The sequence below is a fragment of the Coregonus clupeaformis genome, chromosome 21, assembly GCF_020615455.1.
Source record: "Coregonus clupeaformis isolate EN_2021a chromosome 21, ASM2061545v1, whole genome shotgun sequence".
Lineage (NCBI taxonomy): Eukaryota > Metazoa > Chordata > Actinopteri > Salmoniformes > Salmonidae > Coregonus > Coregonus clupeaformis.
In genome coordinates this window covers 40,913,866-40,936,015 of record NC_059212.1, presented here as the reverse complement: position 1 = coordinate 40,936,015, position 22,150 = coordinate 40,913,866, and the positions used below count along the sequence as shown (strand labels likewise).

General features: G+C 42.4%; 3 protein-coding genes across 4 annotated transcripts in view; 2 read left to right on the top strand and 1 right to left on the bottom strand.

Annotated features, from left to right (window-relative positions):
* The window catches only part of LOC121535637 (putative leucine-rich repeat-containing protein DDB_G0290503), a 63,013-nt gene extending 50,162 nt beyond the window's left edge, over window positions 1-12,851 (top strand). For both annotated transcript variants that reach the window (XM_045205907.1, XM_045205906.1), the window contains 26 exons: window positions 347-433; window positions 567-650; window positions 867-935; window positions 1,048-1,137; window positions 1,307-1,396; window positions 1,495-1,584; window positions 5,816-5,905; window positions 6,032-6,121; window positions 7,442-7,504; window positions 7,654-7,716; window positions 7,826-7,894; window positions 7,980-8,057; window positions 8,157-8,243; window positions 8,381-8,464; window positions 8,681-8,749; window positions 9,873-9,962; window positions 10,132-10,221; window positions 10,320-10,409; window positions 10,788-10,877; window positions 10,996-11,085; window positions 11,222-11,284; window positions 11,366-11,428; window positions 11,517-11,663; window positions 11,853-11,894; window positions 11,989-12,024; window positions 12,146-12,851. In XM_045205907.1, the coding sequence (XP_045061842.1) occupies window positions 347-433; window positions 567-650; window positions 867-935; window positions 1,048-1,137; window positions 1,307-1,396; window positions 1,495-1,584; window positions 5,816-5,905; window positions 6,032-6,121; window positions 7,442-7,504; window positions 7,654-7,716; window positions 7,826-7,894; window positions 7,980-8,057; window positions 8,157-8,243; window positions 8,381-8,464; window positions 8,681-8,749; window positions 9,873-9,962; window positions 10,132-10,221; window positions 10,320-10,409; window positions 10,788-10,877; window positions 10,996-11,085; window positions 11,222-11,284; window positions 11,366-11,428; window positions 11,517-11,663; window positions 11,853-11,894; window positions 11,989-12,024; window positions 12,146-12,699 (2,558 nt within the window). In that variant the 3' untranslated portion in view covers window positions 12,700-12,851. The remainder of the gene's footprint in view (window positions 1-346; window positions 434-566; window positions 651-866; window positions 936-1,047; window positions 1,138-1,306; window positions 1,397-1,494; window positions 1,585-5,815; window positions 5,906-6,031; window positions 6,122-7,441; window positions 7,505-7,653; window positions 7,717-7,825; window positions 7,895-7,979; window positions 8,058-8,156; window positions 8,244-8,380; window positions 8,465-8,680; window positions 8,750-9,872; window positions 9,963-10,131; window positions 10,222-10,319; window positions 10,410-10,787; window positions 10,878-10,995; window positions 11,086-11,221; window positions 11,285-11,365; window positions 11,429-11,516; window positions 11,664-11,852; window positions 11,895-11,988; window positions 12,025-12,145) is intronic.
* Window positions 12,852-15,485, bottom strand: LOC121535639 (uncharacterized protein C14orf119 homolog). Its single transcript, XM_041842878.2, has 3 exons — window positions 15,335-15,485; window positions 13,862-14,299; window positions 12,852-13,721 (listed from the first exon to the last, which is right to left on the bottom strand). Exons 1-3 carry the CDS (start codon window positions 15,335-15,337, stop codon window positions 13,548-13,550), a joined length of 615 nt encoding a protein of 204 aa, XP_041698812.1. The 5' UTR covers window positions 15,338-15,485; the 3' UTR covers window positions 12,852-13,547.
* A 2,594-nt stretch (window positions 15,486-18,079) lies between these two features.
* LOC123481532 (MAP7 domain-containing protein 1-like) lies at window positions 18,080-21,600 on the top strand. Its single transcript, XM_045205905.1, has 5 exons — window positions 18,080-18,238; window positions 19,179-19,244; window positions 19,512-19,623; window positions 19,805-19,866; window positions 20,082-21,600. The coding sequence occupies exons 1-5, from the start codon at window positions 18,101-18,103 to the stop codon at window positions 21,300-21,302; spliced, it is 1,599 nt and encodes a 532-aa protein (XP_045061840.1). The 5' UTR covers window positions 18,080-18,100; the 3' UTR covers window positions 21,303-21,600.
* Window positions 21,601-22,150: the final 550 nt, after the last annotated feature.

Sequence of the window (22,150 nt, the reverse complement as noted above, 5' to 3'; positions counted from 1 at the left end):
TCTTTACAAGGATTATCCACATGCGTTTCAATGTTCATTGCCTTTACTTGTAAACTACAAAATAAAGGGGTACAGCCCTGTACAAACAGTAGAATACAGAAGAGCTAAATACCCAACTCAACATTAGGTAGTGTCCCGTTGAATACTGAGCCAACTCTGGGTGATGACATAACAGGAGGATAAAGGTCACGGTCAACACCAATGTCCATAATAACCATGCCCCCATGAATAGTAATAATACTATACTGCAGTTAATTTATATAGTGTCTGCACTATAACAATGTTTGTTTCTAAAGTTCTAGATATGTTAGCCTTGATCCCGTCATGGTTTTTCCTCGTCTTTCAGAGCTCCAGAAGTTGCTGGATGAGAAGATCAAAGAACTGGCAAAGAAAACACAGGAACTGGAGGATAATGCTCCTCAACCAGAGAATGGTGAGTTTTATTTAGCCTTTGCCATTATAGAGTCTGTTTTCAGTTGAACAGACAGCTTTTACCATTTAGGCCCAGCCTGCTCAGTATTTCTCTGTATATGATATTCCTCAAACTGTTTAGTTTTTTTTTTCAGTTCTAAGGATCATTGCAATACAGAATGAGATCTTGAACCTGCAGAAAGGATTTACCAACGGGACAAACTTTGACCAGATTGCTGGTGAGTAGCAGGCGTTCTGAAGAACATAGGAGTCACTGTGTGTTCAGCACGTAAGACCAATACAAATAGTTATCATGTTTCCTCAAAGGGATAGTCCTTCACTGGTAGACATATAGGATGGTGTGATGGAAATACACTGGATTTTGCCCATTCATGGAGTTTTACAATCCCATTATGCTTGTAACATTCAAGCTCTTCAATTATTCTTGTCCACAGCGCTTGAGAATGAACTGGATGAATTGATTGCCACAATCGAGGAGAAGAACAATGGAAACTGTAAACAAAGTGAGTTTGAAAAGCCTAATCATTTCTGGGTTGGCTGCTATCGTGATTTGGATATTCTACTTTACTTCAAATGTTGAATGTTGTGACATCCTGCATCCCCCTGCTCATTTAGTTTTGCAGATCATTGCACTCCAAAATCAAGTCACAAGATTACAGAGGCAAGAATTAGAGTTCAATCAGACATCTGAGGGCAAGATTGCTGGTGAGTGCTATTGTAATTTTTCTTTATCCTCAGTAATAGTCTTAAAGTCACGCTGGAGAGTTTATTATCCTTATATTCACCACTAAGAGCTTTTTGTAGGCATACCGTGTAATAGAAAACTTTGTGGTGGAAAGAGGAGAACATTTGAAATAATGTTTGTGTCTCATAGAGCTAGAGAATCAACTACAGGAGACGAGAGACCAGCTGAATGAAAAGAAAGAGGAGCTGAAAGAAACAGGCAGTAGAATTCCACAACTCAGTAAGTTGTCAAGCATGTTTCCAGGAGTTTATCTACAAGTCAATAATTTCTACGGTTTCTGAATGCTTCATCCAGAGTGGCGTGCTTTTCTTTTTCAGTTGCAGAGATCATGGGACTTCGTAACAAAGTGACAGAGTTAGAGAGAACATTATCAGAGCTCAAACAGACAAGTGCTGACAAGATCGAAGGTAATTTGGGCTTCATTCAAATACTATTGAAAGTCTTGTTGGGTTGATGCAAATACAAAATTGAGTTTAAAGTGGACGCTATCTTAACACAGGGGACATTGTAATTGGTAAGATATAAAATGTACAGTGCATTTGGAAAGTATTCAGACCCCTTGACTTTTTCACATTTTGTTATGTTACAGCCTTATTCTAAAATTGATTAAATAACTAAAAATCCTCATCAATCGACAGACATTACACCATAATGACAAAGCAAAAACAGGTTTAGACATTTTTGCTAATTTCTTACTAATAAAAAACAGAAATACCTCATTTACATAAGTATTCAGACCCTTTGCTATGAGACTCAAAATTGACCTCAGGTGCATCCTGTTTCCATTAAGCATCCTTCAGATGTTTCTACAACTTGATTGGAGTCCACCTGTGGTAAATTCAGTTGATTGGACATGATTTGGAAAGGCACACAACTGTCTATATAAGGACCCACAGTTGACAGTGCATGTCAGAGCAAAGACCAAGCCATGAGGTCAAAGGAATTGTCCATAGAGCTCTGAGACAGGATTGTGTTGATGCAAAGATCTGGGGAATGGTACCCAAACATTTCTGCAGCATTGAAGGTCCCCAAGAACACAGTGGCCTCCATCATTCTTAAATGGAAGAAGTTTGGAACCACCAAGACTCTTCATAGAGCTGGCCACCTGGCCAAACTGAGCAATCGGGGGAGAAGGGCCTTGGTCAGGGAGGTGACCAAGAACCCAATGGTCACTCTGACAGAGCTCCAGATTTCCTCTGTGGAGATAGAGAACCTTCCAGAAGGACAACCATCTCTGCAGCACTTCACCAAACAGGCCTTTATGGAAGAGTGGCCAGACGGAAGCCACTCCTCAGTAAAAGACACATGACAGCCTGCTTGGAATTTGCCAAAAGGCACCTAAAGGACTCTCAGACCATGAGAAACAAGATTCTCTGGTCTGATGGAACCAAAATTGAACTCTTAGGCTTGAATGTCAAGCGTCACGTCTGGAAAAACCTGGTGTAACCAACTTCATATACAGTGGGGAAAAAAGTATTTAGTCAGCCACCAATTGTGCAAGTTCTCCCACTTAAAAAGATGAGAGAGGGCTGTAATTTTCATCATAGGTACACGTCAACTATGACAGACAAAATGAGAAAAAAAAATCCAAAAAATCACATTGTAGGATTTTTAATGAATTTATTTGCAAATTATGGTGGAAAATAAGTATTTGGTCAATAACAAAAGTTTCCCAATACTTTGTCATATACCCTTTGTTGGCAATGACACAGGTCAAACGTTTTCTGTAAGTCTTCACAAGGTTTTCACACACTGTTGCTGGTATTTTGGCCCATTCCTCCATGCAGATCTCCTCTGGAGCAGTGATGTTTTGGGGCTGTCGCTGGGCAACACGGACTTTCAACTCCCTCCAAAGATGTTCTATGGGGTTGAGATCTGGAGACTGGCTAGGCCACTCCAGGACCTTGAAATGCTTCTTACGAAGCCACTCCTTCGTTGCCCGGGCGGTGTGTTTGGGATCATTGTCATGCTGAAAGACCCAGCCACGTTTCATCTTCAATGCCCTTGCTGATGGAAGGAGGTTTTCACTCAAAATCTCACGATACATGGCCCCATTCATTCTTTCCTTTACACGGATCAGTCGTCCTGGTCCCTTTGCAGAAAAACAGCCCCAAAGCATGATGTTTCCACCCCCATGCTTCACAGTAGGTATGGTGTTCTTTGGATGCAACTCAGCATTCTTTGTCCTCCAAACACGACGAGTTGAGTTTTTACCAAAAAGTTCTATTTTGGTTTCATCTGACCATATGACATTCTCCCAATCCTCTTCTGGATCCTCCAAATGCACTCTAGCAAACTTCAGACGGGCCTGGACATGTACTGGCTTAAGCAGGGGGACACGTCTGGCACTGCAGGATTTGAGTCCCTGGCGGCGTAGTGTGTTACTGATGGTAGGCTTTGTTACTTTGGTCCCAGCTCTCTGCAGGTCATTCACTAGGTCCCCCCGTGTGGTTCTGGGATTTTTGCTCACCGTTCTTGTGATCATTTTGACCCCACGGGGTGAGATCTTGTGTGGAGCCCCAGATCGAGGGAGATTATCAGTGGTCTTGTATGTCTTCCATTTCCTAATAATTGCTCCCACAGTTGATTTCTTCAAACCAAGCTGCTTACCTATTGCAGATTCAGTCTTCCCAGCCTGGTGCAGGTCTACAATTTTGTTTCTGGTGTCCTTTGACAGCTCTTTGGTCTTGGCCATAGTGGAGTTTGGAGTGTGACTGTTTGAGGTTGTGGACAGGTGTCTTTTATACTGATAACAAGTTCAAACAGGTGCCATTAATACAGGTAACGAGTGGAGGACAGAGGAGCCTCTTAAAGAAGAAGTTACAGGTCTGTGAGAGCCAGAAATCTTGCTTGTTTGTAGATGACCAAATACTTATTTTCCACCATAATTTGCAAATAAATTCATTAAAAATCCTACAATGTGATTTTCTAGATTTTTTTTCTCAATTTGTCTGTCATAGTTGACGTGTACCTATGATGAAAATTACAGGCCTCTCTCATCTTTCTAAGTGGGAGAACTTGCACAATTGGTGGCTGACTGAATACTTTTTTCCCCCACTGTAGTCACCCAGAAGAAAGACACACAGACACCCACACTTCAGGTTGACTTGGATTTTATCTGCAGTAAAAGATATCAAACCGTGATGACAGGGATTGACAGGACAGTCACAGCTACACATTCACTGTTTAGGTAGGACACGAGATATATTTTAGATAGGAGCAACAGTAATAATACATGCCCTCAATGTGATGTGACATCAAGCCATAAATACAGAGCACAAGTACAACCGTTTTTATACAAACTTTTTAAGGTAGTAAGAAAATAAACATTCACTTAATATTTCAATAAATTACCTGCTAGCAATAGCTAGTGTGACATTACAGTGACGGTGACTGACGGTGCTAGTTAGCGCGTCATTAACATGGCTAGCTAAGCCAACAAAAACTTGGTTAACTTGCCGAAATAGGCTTTAAATACATTAACGGCAACATAAATATATACATAGTCACATTCGCTATTGACTTTAAGATATATGAACCCGTTTTCAAAAGACACAATTGTGTTATACAGTTTTAAACAGTTTATAATGTACAAAGGAAGGCGACACAAACCTGCTCTCAGAATATCTCTCTCAGACTGAAGAGCAGCCAGACCAACTTTCCAAATAGGGGAGAAGCACTCAAAACTCACTAGTTGTTCTTTCAAGGAAAATAATACAAAAATGGTGAGTCTGAAGACCTCTCGTATTGCCAACCTTAATGCAATGGCAGCAAATATTTTTATGAATTCGACAACACATAATGAAAGGAAACTTATTTATATCACACCTTTTTCTGAAGTGAATAGTTGCACACGCTACTCTGCATGCAAACTGTGGTGGTCTTTGGTATCTACATTGCACGCAGTGCGAGCGAGGTTGATGGAAACTCTAAGATTTTCAATTCGTCACAGTGGCACCATCCCTACGGTAAAGCTTGGTGGTGGCAGCATCATGCTGTGGGTATGTTTTTAAGCGGCAGGGACTGGGAGACTAGTCAGGATCGAGGGAAAGATGAACGGAGCAAAGTACAGAGAGATCCTTGATGAAAACCTGCTCATCAACGCACCTTCCAATAGGACAACGACCCTAAGCACACGGTCAAGACAACGCAGGAGTGGCTTCGGGACAAGTCTCTGAATGTCCTTGAGTGGCCCAACCAGAGCCCGGACTTGAACATGATCGAACATCTCTGGAGAGACCTGAATATAGCTGTGCAGGACGCTCCCCATCAGACCTGACAGAGCTTGAGTGGATCTACAGAGAAGAAAGGGAGAAACTCCCCAAATACAGGTGTGCCAAGCTTGTAGCGTCATACCCAAGAAGACTGTAATCGCTGCCAAAGGTGCTTCAACAAAGTACTGAGTAAATGGTCTGAATACTTATGTAAATGTGATATTTCCGTTTTTTATTTTTAATACATTTGCAAACATTTCTAAAAACCTGTTTTTGCTTTGTCATTATGGGGTATTGTGTGTGTAGATGAGGGTAAAAACTATTTAATCAATTTTAGAAGGCTGTAACATAACAAAATGTGGGAAAAGTCAAAGGGTCTTAATACTTTCTGAATGCACTGTAAATAAATGTCTTTCCTCCTCAGATATACAGAGTCTACTGAAGGAGAAGAGAAAACAGCTTGAAGACAACACTACACACCTGAGGGCTGTGGATGCCAAAAACGCAGAACAAAGTATGTTGACAAGAGTATTTATAAAATAATAATTAAACATTTATAATCTTCTAAAAAGTTAAATACCAGTATTTGATGTTAGTATGAAATTACACAGTGACTTTCTGTTCTGTTCTGTTCTTTCAGTTCTGAAGATTATTGAACTGCAGAAACAAATGAATGAGATACGGATGGAAGGTTCAAAAACTAAAGATGAAACCGCACAAGACATCTCTGGTTTGTCTATGTCTCATGTTCCATTTACAGTTGAAGTCGGAAGTTTACATACACTTAGGTTGGAGTCACTAAAACTCATTAAAACACATTTTTCAACCACTCCACAAATGTCTTGTTAACAAACTATAGTTTTGGCAAGTCGGTTAGGACATCTACTTTGTGCATGACACAAGTAATTTTTCCAACAATTGTTTACAGACAGATTATTTCACTTATAATTCACTGTATCACAATTCCAGTCCCAGAACAACAGCAAACAGGTACAAAAGTATCTATATCCACAGTAAAACTAGTCCTATATCAACATAACCTGAAAGGCCGCACAGCAAGGAAGAAGCCACTGCTCCAAAACCGCCATAAAAAAATCCAGACTAAGGTTTGCAACTGCACATGGGGACAAAGATCTTCCTTTTTGGATAAATGTTTGCCCATAATGACCATCGTTATGTTTGGAGGAAAAAAGGGGGACTTGCAAAAAGAAGAACACCATCCCAACCGTGAAGCACGGGGGTGGCAGCATCATGCTGTGGGGGTGCTTTGCTGCAGGAGGGACTGGTGCACTTCACAAAATAGATGGCATTATGAGGAAAGAAAATTATGTGGATATATTGAAGCAACATCTCAAGACATCAGTCAGGAAGTTAAAGCTTGGTCGCAAATGGGTCTTCCAAATGGACAATGACCCCAAGCATACTTCCAAAGTTGTGCCAAAATGGCTTAAGGACAACAAAGTCAAGGTATTGGAGTGGCCATCACAAAGCCCTGACCTCAACCCTATAGAAAATGTGTGGGCAGAACTGAAAAAGTGTGTGCGAGCAAGGAGGCCTACAAACCTGACTCAGTTACACCAGCTCTGTCAGGAGGAATGGGCCAACTTATTGTGGGATGCTTGTGGAAGGCTACCCAAAACGTTTGACCCAAGTTAAACAATTTAAAGGCAATGCTACCAAATACTAATTGAGTGTATGTAAACTTCTGACCCACTGGGAATGTGATGAAAGAAATAAAAGCTGAAATAAATCATTCTCTCTACCATTATTCTGACATTTCACGTTCTTAAAATAAAGTGGTGATCCTACCTGACCTAAGACAGGGAATTATTACTAGGATTAAATGTCAGGAATTGTGAAAAACTGAATTTAAATGTATTTGGCTAAGGTGTAAATAAACTTCCAACTTCAACTGTGTGTATAATTATCAAAATCTCACATGTTGAATAATGTTAAAAATAAATGGATTTGAGGGAAATGTTGCATGTATAGTCATTATGATGTACCGATTATATGTAGCAATATGCTAACGTTAGTACTTGAATTACAGCGCTTCAGGAACAACTACAGGCCAGAGAGGAAGATAGCGCCAGATGTCAGGCCCAGAACAAAGGTAAGCCAAGATCAGGTTCTTCTGATATTAGTCTGGTTCACCAGTTTGTGTAACTAGACACTTGGTGAGCATAGCTGCTTGAATCACAACTACAGGTAAAGAAACAGAAGCACACATCTCATCAGTCTAATATTATTTTCTCAAACCAGACCTGGAGAAGAGGCTGGGCGATAAGGATGCACAGTGCTCTGGACTCCAGGACAGATATGACAGTGAGCTTCACCTCTCTCTACTTTTTGCTGATGACACTGAGGGATCGACATAATAGAACCCTATTGAATAGAACTTAGTTAAAAGCTGATTTGTATTGGTCTCTCACAGGTCTGCAAGATAAGCTTGGTGCTTCACTGAATAAACTGGACAATGTAACTGGATACAACGACAAACTTGGTGAGTGGATAAATGTACATCAGTGCTCACAGATGAATGAGTCGAGTAGTCTCGTTACTCAGCTCATTTCAATGTGTTCTGTCAGTTCTTGAGGTATGGACGCTGACTAATGAGGTAGACGATCTAAAGAAGAGAACTGTGACTTCTGCAGCTAAGATCAATGGTGAGTATCCCTGTTGCCGCTCATTATTCATAGCAAATCATGTTTGTTTCTAAAGATATGTTAGCGTTGATCCCGTCATGATTTTTCCTCGTCTTTCAGAGCTCCAGAAGTTGCTGGATGAGAAGATCAAAGAACTGGCAAAGAAAACACAGGAACTGGAGGATAATGCTCCTCAACCAGAGAATGGTGAGTTTTATTTAGCCTTTGCCATTATAGAGTCTGTTTTCAGTTGAACAGACAGCTTTTACCATTTAGGCCCAGCCTGCTCAGTATTTCTCTGTATATGATATTCCTCAAATTGTTAAGGTGTTTGTTTGTTGCAGTTCTAAGGATCATAGCAATACAGAATGAGATCTTGAACCTGCAGAAAGGAGTTAGCAATGGGACAAACTTTGACCAGATTGCTGGTGAGTAGCAGGCGTTCTGAAGAACATAGGAGTCACTGTGTGTTCAGCACATAAGACCAATACAAATAGTTATCATGTTTCCTCAAAGGGATAGTCCTTCACTGGTAGACATATAGGATGGTGTGATGGAAATACACTGGATTTTGCCCATTCATGGAGTTTTCCAATCCCATTATGCTTGTAACATTCAAGCTCTTCAATTATTCTTGTCCACAGCGCTTGAGAATGAACTGGATGAATTGATTGCCACAATCGAGGAGAAGAACAATGGAAACTGTAAACAAAGTGAGTTTGAAAAGCCTGATGATTTCTGGGTTGGCTGCTATCGTGATTTGGATATTCTACTTTACTTAGGTTCGTTAAAGGAATTATCCTCCTAAAACCACTAATTCTTATGATTTACGATGTTAAATAACTCTAATATGCGAGAACAAATGTTTTTTGTTTACACATTTTTCACTTTGTCAAGATTGGGAGCAACATCTGAAAATCGTTGAAATCTTTTACAGCTAAATTGACTACAAAACTCACAATCCAGTGCTCTCTCGCTCTGTTCAAGCTTGCTAGTTAGCTAGCTATGTAGCTAGCTAGCAAACGTAGTTACACACAATAATACCAATGTCAATATCAGCATGTGAAGTATCTAGCTAGCTGTAAAATCGCAGAAACAAACTGCACTATCAATTAAGGAGTGTATATTTTCACCATGTTCAACGTGGTAGTCTCGTGTGTCTCTCGTATGCCTCTGTAACTTTCTTGATTCATTTAGGATTATCCATAATCATGGTAGCATCCACATTAATGTAAAAGTGTTTCGAGACATATTATATTCTTATTTACAATAAAAGCAACTCCAAAATAACACAATACATTAATTAATTAATTAATTTCTGTTGGGCACAAAATAATCTGAAACACAACCAAAACAAACCTCAAATGCATCCAACAAGTTTGTAGAGTCACAAGCTTGATGTAATCATTGCGTGCTAGGAATATGGGACCAAATACAAAACTTTTCACTACTTTAATACACATAAGTGAATTTGTCCAAATACTTTTGGTCCCCTAAAATGGGGGGACTATGTACAGAAAGTGATGTAATTTTTAAATGGTTCACCAGATATGGATGAAAATACCCACAACTTAAAGCTGACAGTTTGTACTTTAACCTCATAGTCATTGTTTCATTCCAAATCCAAAGTTCTGGAGTACAGAGCCAAAACAACCACAAAACGTGTCACTGTACATACTTTTGGAGCTCTCTGTATCTCTAATGACGAGAACCATACCATGATGATGTAGTACATCACATTTCATTTCAGGGTGAATTATCCCTTTTAAATTGGGAGAATTATGAAGGTAACAATTGTTGAATGTTGTGACATCCTGCATCCCCCTGCTCATTTAGTTCTGCAGATCATTGCACTCCAAAATCAAGTCACAAGATTACAGAGGCAAGAATTAGAGTTCAATCAGACATCTGAGGGCAAGATTGCTGGTGAGTGCTATTGTAATTTTTCTTTATCCTCAGTAATAGTCTTAAAGTCACGCTGGAGAGTTTATTATCCTTATATTCACCACTAAGAGCTTTTTGTAGGCATACCGTGTAATAGAAAACGTTGTGGTGGAAAGAGGAGAACATTTGAAATAATGTTTGTGTCTCATAGAGCTAGAGAATCAACTACAGGAGACGAGAGACCAGCTGAATGAAAAGAAAGAGGAGCTGAAAGAAACAGGCAGTAGAATTCCACAACTCAGTAAGTTGTCAAGCATGTTTCCAGGAGTTTATCTACAAGTCAATAATTTCTACGGTTTCTGAATGCTTCATCCAGAGTGGCGTGCTTTTCTTTTTCAGTTGCAGAGATCATGGGACTTCGTAACAAAGTGACAGAGTTAGAGAGAACATTATCAGAGCTCAAACAGACAAGTGCTGACAAGATCGAAGGTAAATTGGGCTTCCTTAAAACACTATTGATCGTCTTGTTGGGTTGACGCAAATAAAGAATTGAGTTGAAGTGGATGCTATTTTAGCGGTAGACTCAGCGATATGACGTTGATGCAGAAAGTACATTTCCACAACAACTAAAAGCGTTGAAGCGTAAGGCTTAACTTCTCCGCTGTTTTGGTGTCCTGGCTACAACGCTGTGAACAGCGTGAAGCGAAACCGAGCACAGGCGCAGATAATGTGTGAGAACGAAGCGTTGCATCTCGCTCATCTCAACATCTCTTGTGCTGCTCGTGGCAACTTCATTTCGCAGTCTACCTTTATTTAACACAGGGTAGAGTATAAATGGTAAGATATATAAATGTCTTTCCTCCTCAGAGCTACAGAGTCTACTGAAGCAGAAGAGCAAGCAGCTTGAAGACAATGCTACACAACTGAGAGCTGTGGATGCCAAAAATGCAGAACAGAGTATGTTGACGAGTCATTTTTAGAAGTCATTCAACATTTATAATCTTATAAAAAGTTGAATACCAGTGTTTGATGTTAGTATTGAATTACACAGTGCCTTTTTGTTCTGTTCTTTCAGTTCTGAAGATCATTGAACTCCAGAAAGAAATGAAAGCCATACGAACGGAAGCTTCAAAAGCCAAAGATGAAACTGCAGCAGAAATCTCTGGTTTGTCTATTTTGTCTCATGTTCCACTTATGTATAATCATCAAAATATCACATTGAATAGTGTTAAAAATACAAGGGTTTGGGGAGTCGTTCTGTCTATAGTCATTATGATTCATTTTGCTTTCCTTCAACCCAGAGCTACAGAAACAACTTAAAGCCAAGGAGAAGCTGAATTCAAGACTGGACTCCAGAAATAGAGGTGTGACACACAGGTCCCTGAAAGCCTTTCTGGTCATCTTGGGGGGAAATATTTGAACTTCTCTCTTTCATCTCTTTTTAGAGCTGGAGAAATTACAGAAGGAAATGAAAATGGAATGTGATGAAATCCAGCACAGGTGCAATGGTGAGATTTTCATTGTACTTCGTTAACAGTTTCAATAGATGTAAATGATTTGCTGAATGTGGTGTACTGAACAACATGTATCACCCAGAGGTACAGCGACAAAACGATCAAAACCAAGAGGACTTGCTTAAACTGCAGCAGCAATTGCGAGAGAAGGAGGCAGCCTTCAATAGACTGCAGCAGCAACTCAGAGACAGCAAGGATGACAATGCCAGACTACAGGGGATAAATAAGAGTGAGATATTCGTATTATCAGCGACCAATCAATAGGACAGTGATTATAATGTAAACCAAACACTGAACATGTAAAAGAGTTCAACAATAGCCTTCAATACTGCAAATAATTTTGAGGAGTTGTCTCGTGAGTTGTCTCGTTTGTTGTCTCAAGCTATTTCTCTCTCGCCCCTCCTTTCACTCTATAAAGGTTTGCAAGACGAGAATGACAAACTCAAGATGAATTTACAAGGTAAGATGTGTCTTTTTACCTTTGTCAGACAAAAACATGTCAAGGCTTTTATTGTGAATTAATACAATGTCTTTGGGTTGCACTCTTCTCTTAGATCTTCAGGTCGATCCAGAAACGATTGTCCATAGCTGTAAGTCTGGAAGATAATTGACATATCAACATTGAATGGATGTACATGTGTGAAGCATATTGCATGAATGTCTGGCTCTGTGCAGTAGACTATTACTATATCCATTCCTCTCTACCCACAGCTAAGGTGGCCTTAGACCCGGACACAGCCCATCCTAAAATCATTCTGTCACTGGATGAGACAGAAATGTCTGTAGCACAACAGCGACGTAATGTCCCCAACAATCCAGGGCGGTATGACTTGTCTCTTGCTGCTCTTGGAAAGACTGGGTTTAACAGGGGGAGAAATTACTGGGAGGTTGAAGTGGCTGGGAAGACATGTTACAACATCGGAGTTGCCAGCGGATCAGCTAATAGGAAGGGGCAGCTGAAACTAAAACCAGCAGATGGCTACTGGACCATGATCTTGACGAAACAAGGTGCGCTCAAAGCCCTTGCAGCTCGTCCACTTGACATTCAGCTGTCTGCACTCCCCCAGAAGTTTGGAATACTATTGGACTACAAGAAGGGAGAGGTCTCTTTCTACAATGCAGATACCAGGTCTCTTCTCCATACATTCACAGGCAATAGATTCACGGATAAACTATATCCATTCTTCAATACCTGTCTGGAGACTAATGATGAGGATGCTCCGATTGTCTTAACTCGTGTTGGCTCAGTGTCATGGATACAGTAGAGATATTGCATTTGACATCAAATTAATTTCAGTATAAAATCTTCACGTAGAATCATCTTTAAAAATGTAATCATTTCTGTGGTGTTGATTCAAGATTATGTTATTTCAATTATGCATTTTCAATCATTCAACAAATAAAATATGGCACCTGATCTATGAAATAGCATTTTATTTCTGGCATTGTAGAAAACTGCTCAAGATCATTACAGAAGTATAAGCATTCCCACTGGTAACAGAATTGGCCCTGGTCTCTCACACTTATTTATCTACCTCTAGTCTACACTCACTCCATTTTACCTGAACACAGCTGTGGTGTAACTGCACTGAGAGAAGAGCAAAGGGTTGATCAATAAGGATATTACATCTATCCATTAGTTTGGTAATTGAGAATTAAATGAATATGTTCACCTTATTCAGTCCATGTCTTCTCCTGTACTACCCACAAGTATGTCATCAACAGAATATGTATCAATACTATAAGGGCTTTCTCATACTTTACTAGATTCATCTCAGCCCTAGCCAGAAAAAATGATTTTACATTTATATTTTAGTCATTTAGCAGACGCTCTTATCCAGAGCGACTTACAGGAGCAATTAGGGTTAAGTGCCTAGCTCAAGGGCACATCGACATTTTTCACCTAGGGGCACATCAAAAATTTTCACCTAGTTGGCTCGGGGATTCGAACCAGCGACCTTTCAGTTACCGGCCCAACGCTCTTAACCACCCCCCCGTTCTTCACTGTCTCCACACATATGCTTCCCCATGTACCACTCCAACTTGACTTGTTTCTATCTGTCTACCACCCACGCATTGTCTATCCATTCTACACCCTCTTCTCCCGTATCCCTCAATCCCTGCCTGCTGTCCCAGCTACACCTCTGTAGAAGTGGGCAACAAAGATCGGGTCCCTCTCTTCTAGAATGTGCAGGAAACTGTTCCTCTCCTCCTCACTCCATGACTCAAACCATTGGGTCCAGAGGCGCAGTTGGCACTCAAAGATATTTGGTGGGCTGTCCTTAACCTAGAATCAGAAAGGAACAGATGGTGGTGAGGGTTTCAGTGCAAATGAGATCAACATGACTGTTACATTACTAGTAACTGGAGTAACTGGTATCTGGAGGACAAACCATTACATAATTGTAATAGCAAGATGGGTTGTACCTGTAGCGTATTGAGCGACTCGAGGAGGGTACACACTTTCCCTGGCACAGCTTTCCCCAACAGGTCCTGCAGAAACCGTTCCCTCTGGGCAGTGCCCCAGCTCAGGAACCAGCTCAATACACAACGCTGCTCCTGAAGAGTTACATAGGAGAGTGGCAGGGGCTCTCTGCCTGCCGCTGAGTTCAGAGAGGTACAAGATAGGTTCTCCAAGCTGGGAGGCACTAAACCCTGTGGTACTGACGGAAAGTCTGCCTGGCTGGGTGAAGACGAACTGGACTGTGCGCAGAGCCAACCCTGTCCAGCAGTGTTAGCTGTATCCAGTGTGTTGCTACTGATGTTGGGATAGTGTGTGTTGCTGGACAGGGTGCCAGCAGCTGGGGGCATCATGCCAGGGGGCTGCTGGTTTGAGCCTTGATTGACATGGAAGAACCAGGACATCTTTGGAAAAACAGAATAATAAAGATATGGTAAATAAATGTCTCATGTCATGTTTACATAAACAGATGAGATGTCCAAATAGCTAGCCTAATAGTTACAGGATCAGGATATGTTAGTTACCACCTAGCCCAATGTTGGACTAAAGGAGCCTAACATTAATCCTTAGTCCAAGGACCTTACATGTTCTGTTTAAAGGGAAAATTGGCTCTGGAAGGCAAAACAGCCAAATACATCTAAACGTGAATCGATTCTCAATTGCGCTACATTCTAGAAACATAAATCCCTCTTTCACAAATGCAAAATACACACTTACTGTACACCACAGGAGGCTGCTCAGGGGAGGGCAGGTCATAATAACGGTTAGAACAGAGCAAATGGAATGTCATTACCACGAGCCCGTCCTCCCCAATTAAGGTACCACCAACCTCCTGTGCCATACACTGTTTTAACACAGCTGCAGCCGACTATTTTTCAAGGGACAACATGTTTGTGGCGTCTGTGTTCCGCACACAGGTGTTTGAGATGCAGACAGCTAATTAGCACTGGTAGTCCACTCCGTCTTCCGTAAGCAAGCTCTGTAACATGGAAATATGGCCGTGTGGGAACCCTATAAAAGGTGTATCAATTTTACCTTTTGTTTTTGGAATATTATTTCTGGCCGATATGAAAGATCCTTATGCTTCCAAAACCGTACCACAAGCGACGCGACTCTAAACAACCCCCCACCCCACAGAAGACGCCTTCGTCCAATTACTTGTATGTGTAATGTAATGGAACTGATAGTCATGATGAAGGGCTAGTTACCACCGAACTTGGACATCCCTCTTCGATCATGTCATATAGATAGCTGGCTATCGTAACCAGTTCTTTGTGTTTATTCTATCTGCTTCGACCACAACAGTAGCTAACTTAGACAGTAATGGCACTTCCTTCTTTGTATGGTGGCTAGTTAGTTGTGTACCGAACGCCGGTAACGTTTGATATGGAAAATTACCACCAGACATGCTCAGATATCTAAAACACATTATTCCTCACCATGCACCGTTTTTTACAAGTCACGTTCTTCTTATTTTCAACATGTTGAAACCTCCAACTGAGCCGAGCAGCACTGGCACCAAATATATTTATAACTAAACCAAGATAGACCACAGCCTGTCGTTTCAAATGGGAACATATGAGCCATAACGGGCAGAACAAGCAAGAAGGTGGGCAGAGCCATGAACGAGCTAGCGAGATCCTATTGGCGCGTTCTTCTTCTTCGGTGGGTTTTATGGCGGACTACAACCCAAAAAGGTGTATTGCCGCCACCAACTGGACGTGTTGAAACCGAAACAAGGTAAAAAGAAAATCCATATGTGATAGGGAAACTAACTTAATCCACCCAAATAAAAATAGTACATTGACAAAACAATCCTTCTTTCAATTCTCCATATCACCCTTCTCAGGCTCTAGGGCCTGAGAGGGTGGTATGGCTTGTGACAATATTCCTTCGCCGAGAAATCTTTCAGCCCCAGGAACCGCTCCGCCACCTCCACAATGATTTATTTCTTCCTGGACCTTCTCTCCACCTTGGCAGTGCCATTTATCACCATAGCTATAAAGGCCATAAAGTCCACCTTCTTAACCTTTACAATGTCAGGATCCTGCTGGTGAAAGGCAACCCATACAGTGAAGGCCTATCCACCACCATGGACTCTTCAAGTGCACCATTCAAACCCTTAACCCTTTTAACAGCTGCTGCATATGATATGCTCTGGATAGCCCTGCCTTTGACCACCTCATTCTCTTTCACTCTTGTGGGGCATTAGAAAGATGTGGCTTCATGGTTCCCACCACAATTGCAACATGTCACATTTTCATCACTTTTATAACACATAATAGGATATTTTCCACAACTTGGACATCTCGGCTTCTCCCTTCTGCAAACCCTTGAAACATGACCAAACACTTTACAATGATCACACTGCATTGGTATTGGGATAAATGCTCTGACTCTGTAGTTAATATACCCTAACTGCGCTTGAGTAGGGAGAGACTCCATATAAAAAAAATAAAAGAACAGATAGACTCTTCACGTTTTCTTCATTCACCACACTATTCATCCGACGTGCATCAATCACTCCAGGAATATTTTTAATCTCTTCAACATCTACTTCCCACGAGACTCCAGATATAACCCCCTTGAGGGGTGCCCTGTTCCTAAGAGACACACACGACACTTAAAACGTATCAAATCGGTTGAAATGCAACACACGTTTCGTCTGATCCTCAGAAGCACAAAAAATCTAAACAAGCCCGCCTCTCGTGATCCTCACAGCCTTCACTCTACCCAGCACTATCTCAAATGGATTCCTCAAGACTGGTAATTCTATCAGCTGCTCCTCATTTACAAACCTTACTCCTACAATATACGAATTGACATTATATTTATATATATATATATTTTTTTCTCTTCACTGTACTCTACTTTACTCCGTTTTCCATTCTTTTGGACAATATTAAATTCTCCTTGATTCTACCGCCATTAGATTCAGAATTCACTTCATCATCCACTTCCGCCATCTTTCTATTGGCGCGTTCTATCATAATTTTGCATATTTCCGTTGGGGAACGCCTACTTTGAAGTGCACGTGTGCAGTAACTCAATTCGCCTTTGCACTCCTAAACAACACCATTTTTTGAAACTTTGGCAAAGGCTAAAGCCTACAAAACGTTGTCCACTCTGTTCCTAACAGATTGCAGTTTTTGGAACAGTAAACTGTATTGAGATCAAATGTTTCACCAATGAGTAAATTATCAGAATGTCGGCCATAATCCATCTACTCCCACTACTGGCCACTGGGCTTCCTCTCACTACCATATTTGGTAGTGAGTGCAAACGCCAACCGGATGTTTCAAATGTATACATCCAGTGAAATATCTGTCTCATTGTTCTATCTGTGCTGGCGCTGTATTCTTCTTCTTCATTGGTATCATGGCGTTCGCACATTTTGTTTGTTTGCCTCCACCTACTGTGCGGTAGTGTGTGTTCAATCACGTTACATTTTGTGATACAAAAATAAAAAAGTGGGAAAAGGAAAAAATTGCACCACCAACTAACCCTACACCTATACCACTATTTCATAAAAAATAAAATAATAATAATAAAACCCCCTTCCAACTAAACCACCGAAACTACACAATCCTCTGTCCCATGTTCTCCTGCACACTTCCCCATCTTGGAAACGCCCTCCTACACACTTCTACAACATGACCATAAACGTTGTACCTGAAACACCGCAGTGGATTCGGCACAAAAGTTAACAGGATAACTCGGTGACCTCCATACAAAAACTCCTTGCTTGCTGTGGGAAACAACGAAAAATAGCCAGCTGCTGGAGGGAGACAGATTTTCCGCTGAGTTGGGCCTCTCTCTTCCTCTTTCTCTCTGGTTTCTCCTGACTCTGATCACAGTCAGACCAAATATAATTATGGTTACCCCTTCTGTCTGTGTTCAGACCCATCTCCCTTGACACGACCCACAGATTATTTGGACATGTGAAAGAGTTCCCCCTGTTGGCACAAATAACAATCTGGGAAAGGACATTTTCAAAAGAATGTTTAGGTATCTTATTTCTGCATGTTCACAGTGAATAGCTTGTATGGATAACAATCCACCATCTAATTTATGTGTCTTATTTTAATAAAATCTAAGAATTTGTAATACAACCAATGATTCCGTTTACACTTTTACCGGAAGTTGTCTACTCTGACGTTAGTAGAAGGAAGGCGTTGCTGACGCGAACGAGTGGAAAGGGGAAAATGGCGGACCTCGAAGACGTTAAGCTGGACGGGAGGCCCCTACAATCTCTTCGCGTGGCGGATTTGAAAGCTGCTTTAGAGGAGCGCGGGCTTCCTAAAAGCGGACAGAAAAATGCTCTCATTAAGAGACTCAAAGGGGTACGTTTCGTTAAGTATTTGAGACCATTTATAACATGCAGTCGCTAAACCTCGGTGTTGGCTAGTAGAGACTGGCGGATGCTTGTCTTGCAGGCCGGAGTTCTTGACTAGTTTGTGAAAAAAAATATGTGTGCTGCTTACTTTATGTGGTGTTGATGTTTTGTCGTCGTTGGAAGCTTTGTGCTATGTTGTACCATTTTAAATTGCTCGTTTGATAAATAAATTGTTAACCAAAGTTTAAATGGACGTGTGTTGTTTATGTGAGACACGTCTGGTAGGTAGCTATTGCTGGTGATAACTAGTTTTATCAACCGCGGCAGCGTCATCGCTTTGTTGATGTGCACAAGTGTGTGTGTGTTGGGGGGGGGTTATACAACGTGGACGCGCCTGCAAGGTAACTTACTATTTACTGTACTTTAAACAAGTACGCGTTGGGGAAGCGTAGTAAACCAAATAATTAATGAATAGTAAAAAGTTAAATGGTTTTGTGCCTTGTTTAATTGTATAATTAGAAGATGTAATGTTAGCCATCCAAGTGAATTGCAAGTAGCGTGAGATGCAACAGCTAACAAACACGCTGTTTTTAAATGTATCATAAAGAAATGTGTAGCCTATTATATCGGCCAGTCTACGCTTCTTCTACGACTATGAAACTTTGATCTTGACTTTGATGTTTTGCAGAACAGTGACTGTTGCATGCCTGTTGAACCAGTATGACCAGTATCTGGGCCGAGGAGGACGATATTCATCGGCTCCTCCTTGGCCCAGATACTGGTTCACACATGCCTGTCTGCCATGTGAGTGCTTTCCTCTGAGCACATCGTGGAGCTAACTCAACAACATGACTATCAGATGCAATACAACAATGACTAATTATTTAGGGTGTAAAAGGTTGTTTACTGTGTTTTCTATTTGTCATCATTTCTTATGTTTGTGACAGGCTCTCATGCTGGAGAACCTCCAGAGAACTTCACACCATCACATAGGACTGCAGCCAAACTCCCAGGTAAGACCTATCAAGATGTTGCATAGCAAGGATCATGTTTTAGCACCATGAAGAATGCACTGCGTTGCAGAAACATTGGTTAGGTTTACCCATTCAATTGTTGGGAGTATATATTGTGACTTTCTTCCTTATTTAAAAAATTTTTTTTCTTCCAATGAACCATAACATATTTAAATCGTCTCCTTGTGTAGATATTTGGCAGTTTCTCTGATTACTTCTTCAAGATGATGGTTATGGGCAAGGATTTTATTAGTCTGTGTATTTCAGATTGGTGAAGAGATGAGCCAGAACAGCTTCATAAAGCAGTATTTGGCGAAACAGCAGGAGCTCTTGAGGCAGCGTCTGGAGAGAGAGGCCCGGGAAGCAGTCGAAGATGATGGTAAGTTGGCAGTGCCCCCCCTCACCTGTACATATTGGCTTGGAGTTTAAGCTTGAGTAGTTTCCATGCCAGCTCCATGCCTTTACTGAGAAAGCTTTGTTTGTGTATCAAATCAGATCAACTACTCATCTCTTGCTCAGGTTACTTTCCCCTCTTACATATCACTACTATGTTTTTCCAGATACAGACCAAGAGGACCACACACAGGACAATAACAGCTCTGCCTGTGCTGCCCCAGACCCGGTTAGTTGCAGACTAATCGCTGTATACTTTCGTTTTTTAAGTCTCCTGTTGTACAACTTGCATGTGTGAGAAAAGCTTGCATGTATGAGAATCTTGCATGATTGACGTGATCTTGCATGCAGTTTAATGAATGCTTGAACAATTGCTTGCATGGGAGAAACTCTGGCATAGTCCTGCAACAAACTCAATCTCAACACCCTTTCTGTCCTCATCAGGATGTCGCACCCGTGTTGGTTGACCAGCTCAAGCTTCTTGGCCCCTCCGAGGGAGAGGGACTAGCAGGCCCAGCAAGCGATGGAGAGGGGCACATGTCCAGAGATGGCCATGTGTCTGGTCCACCTGCTCCTACCTCGCCTACCTCTGCCCCTGCTGCCGTTGCCTCTCTGGCTGTGCGTGTTGCTGGTGGCGAGCAGCGACCGGAGAGAGTCCCAACCTTTAGTCAAGTCCCAGCAGATGGCGATGATGACGGCGCTGATGAGGACTGGGATAGCGGTGCCAGGAGGAGGAATCTAGTAGAGCCACCAAGAGGCCAATTAGCAAGAGCGAGGTCTGGAGGATCCCACCAACACCCACAGCACATTCCCCCCCTGTTGTCTCCGCAGCTTCGACAGCCTACCCCTCCTCCCTCCCCTCCCCCAGAGTTATCATTCCCACTGCCTGATACACCTAAACAAAGCCCCCCTAGTCCAGGTGAGCCCCCAGCTAGGCAGTGTACTTCCAGTACCTCCAGCTCTGGCTCCTCTAGCAGTGGCAGTCGTAGTAGCAGCCCAGAGCCACAAAGCAATGCAGAGCGCAAGCCTGGCCCACTGACCCTGCTGGCACGCAAGATGGCATCAGAGGGGGCTTTCTCTGGAGTTGGGTGGCATGGACGTGGGGATGCAGAGAGACAGGACAACAATGCTGCAACTGCAACAATGTCTTCTGGTAGAGGTCCTCAAGAGGGCATAGTGTCTGCCATCACCCACACAACCAATGCTGCAGCCAGTTTGCCCTTCCCCAGACAGGTTACAGTAACCAACCAGGGAGTCCTTGGAGGCCATCTCCCCCACAGTGAAGTTCCTGTGAGTGTGCTTAGGCCCACTATTATGGAAGAGCGAGATGCTGCATGGCAACAAGAAAACAAGGAAAAGGAGCTGCAGGCAGAGAGGGAAAGAGAAAAAGCCCTTGAGCAAGACAGACTTAGAGCTGTAGAGCAGGAAAAACTGGAGAGGCAGAGAATATTTGAGCAACAGCGTGCCGTGGAGCAAAATAGGGAAAGAGCTTTGGAGCGAGGGAGGGAGAAGGCTTTGGAGGCAGAAAGGAAGGAAAGGGAAAAGGCTTTGGAGGCAGAAAGGGAGGAGACTGAGAGGCTTTGGAGAAAGAGAGGGAAGAGGGAGAGAAGGCTATGGCAAGAGAGAAAGCCCTGGAGCTTGTTAGAGAGAAGGCTATGCAGTTAGAAAAGCAGAGAGCCATGGAACGAGAGCGAGCTTTGGAGCAAGAGAGGGAGGAGAGGGAAAGGGCTCTGGAGCGGGTGGAAAGGGAGAAAGCTTTGGAGCGAGAGAGGCAGGAAAGGGAGAAATCCTTGGAGCGAGAACTGTTGGAGAGGGAGAAAGCTTTGGAGCTAGAGCGGCAGAAAGCTTTGGAACGGGAGGAGAGGGAGAAAGAGAGGGAGGAGAAGGCGAGGGCTTTGAAGCAAGAAATAATTGAACGTGCGAAAGCCCTTGAGAAAGAAAGAGCCATGGAGAAAGAAAGAGAGGAGAGGGAAAAAGCTTTGGAACATGAGAGAGAGAACAAGGAGATAGCCTTGGAACAGGAGAAGGTCCTGCAGAGAGAGAATGAGGAGAGGGAGAGAGCTTTGGAACAGGAGAAGGTCCTGCAGAGAGCGAAAGAGGAGAGGGAGAGAGCTTTGGAACAGGAGAAGGTCCTGCAGAGAGAGGAGGAGAGGGAGAGAGCTTTGGAACAGGAGAAGGTCCTGCAGAGAGAGAAAGAGGAGAGGGAGAGAGCTTTGGAACAGGAGAAGGTCCTGCAGAGAGAGAAGGAGGAGAGGGAGAGAGCTTTGGAACAGGAGAAGGTCCTGCAGAGAGAGAAGGAGAGAGCTTTGGAACAGGAGAGGGTCCTGCAGAGGGAGAAAGAAGAGAGGGGGAGAGCTTTGGAACAGGAGAAGGTCCTGCAGAGAGCGAAAGAAGAGAGGGGGAGAGCTTTGGAACAGGAGAAGGTCCTGCAGAGAGAGAATGAGGAGAGGGAGAGAGCTTTGGAACAGGAGAAGGTCCTGCAGAGAGAGAAAGAGGAGAGGGAGAGAGCTTTG

Bases quoted from the DNA above. Each gene is read 5' to 3' on its own strand.
- LOC123481532 (XM_045205905.1), top strand. From the start codon at position 18,101: ATGGCGGACCTCGAAGACGTTAAGCTGGACGGGAGGCCCCTACAATCT. The intron at 18,239-19,178 runs GTACGTTTCGTT...TGTTTGTGACAG, and splicing joins TCATTAAGAGACTCAAAGGG to GCTCTCATGCTGGAGAACCT. The intron at 19,245-19,511 runs GTAAGACCTATC...TGTGTATTTCAG, and splicing joins GACTGCAGCCAAACTCCCAG to ATTGGTGAAGAGATGAGCCA.
- LOC121535639 (XM_041842878.2), bottom strand. The intron at 13,722-13,861 runs GTACAACCCATC...TTCTGATTCTAG, and splicing joins AGTCGCTCAATACGCTACAG to GTTAAGGACAGCCCACCAAA.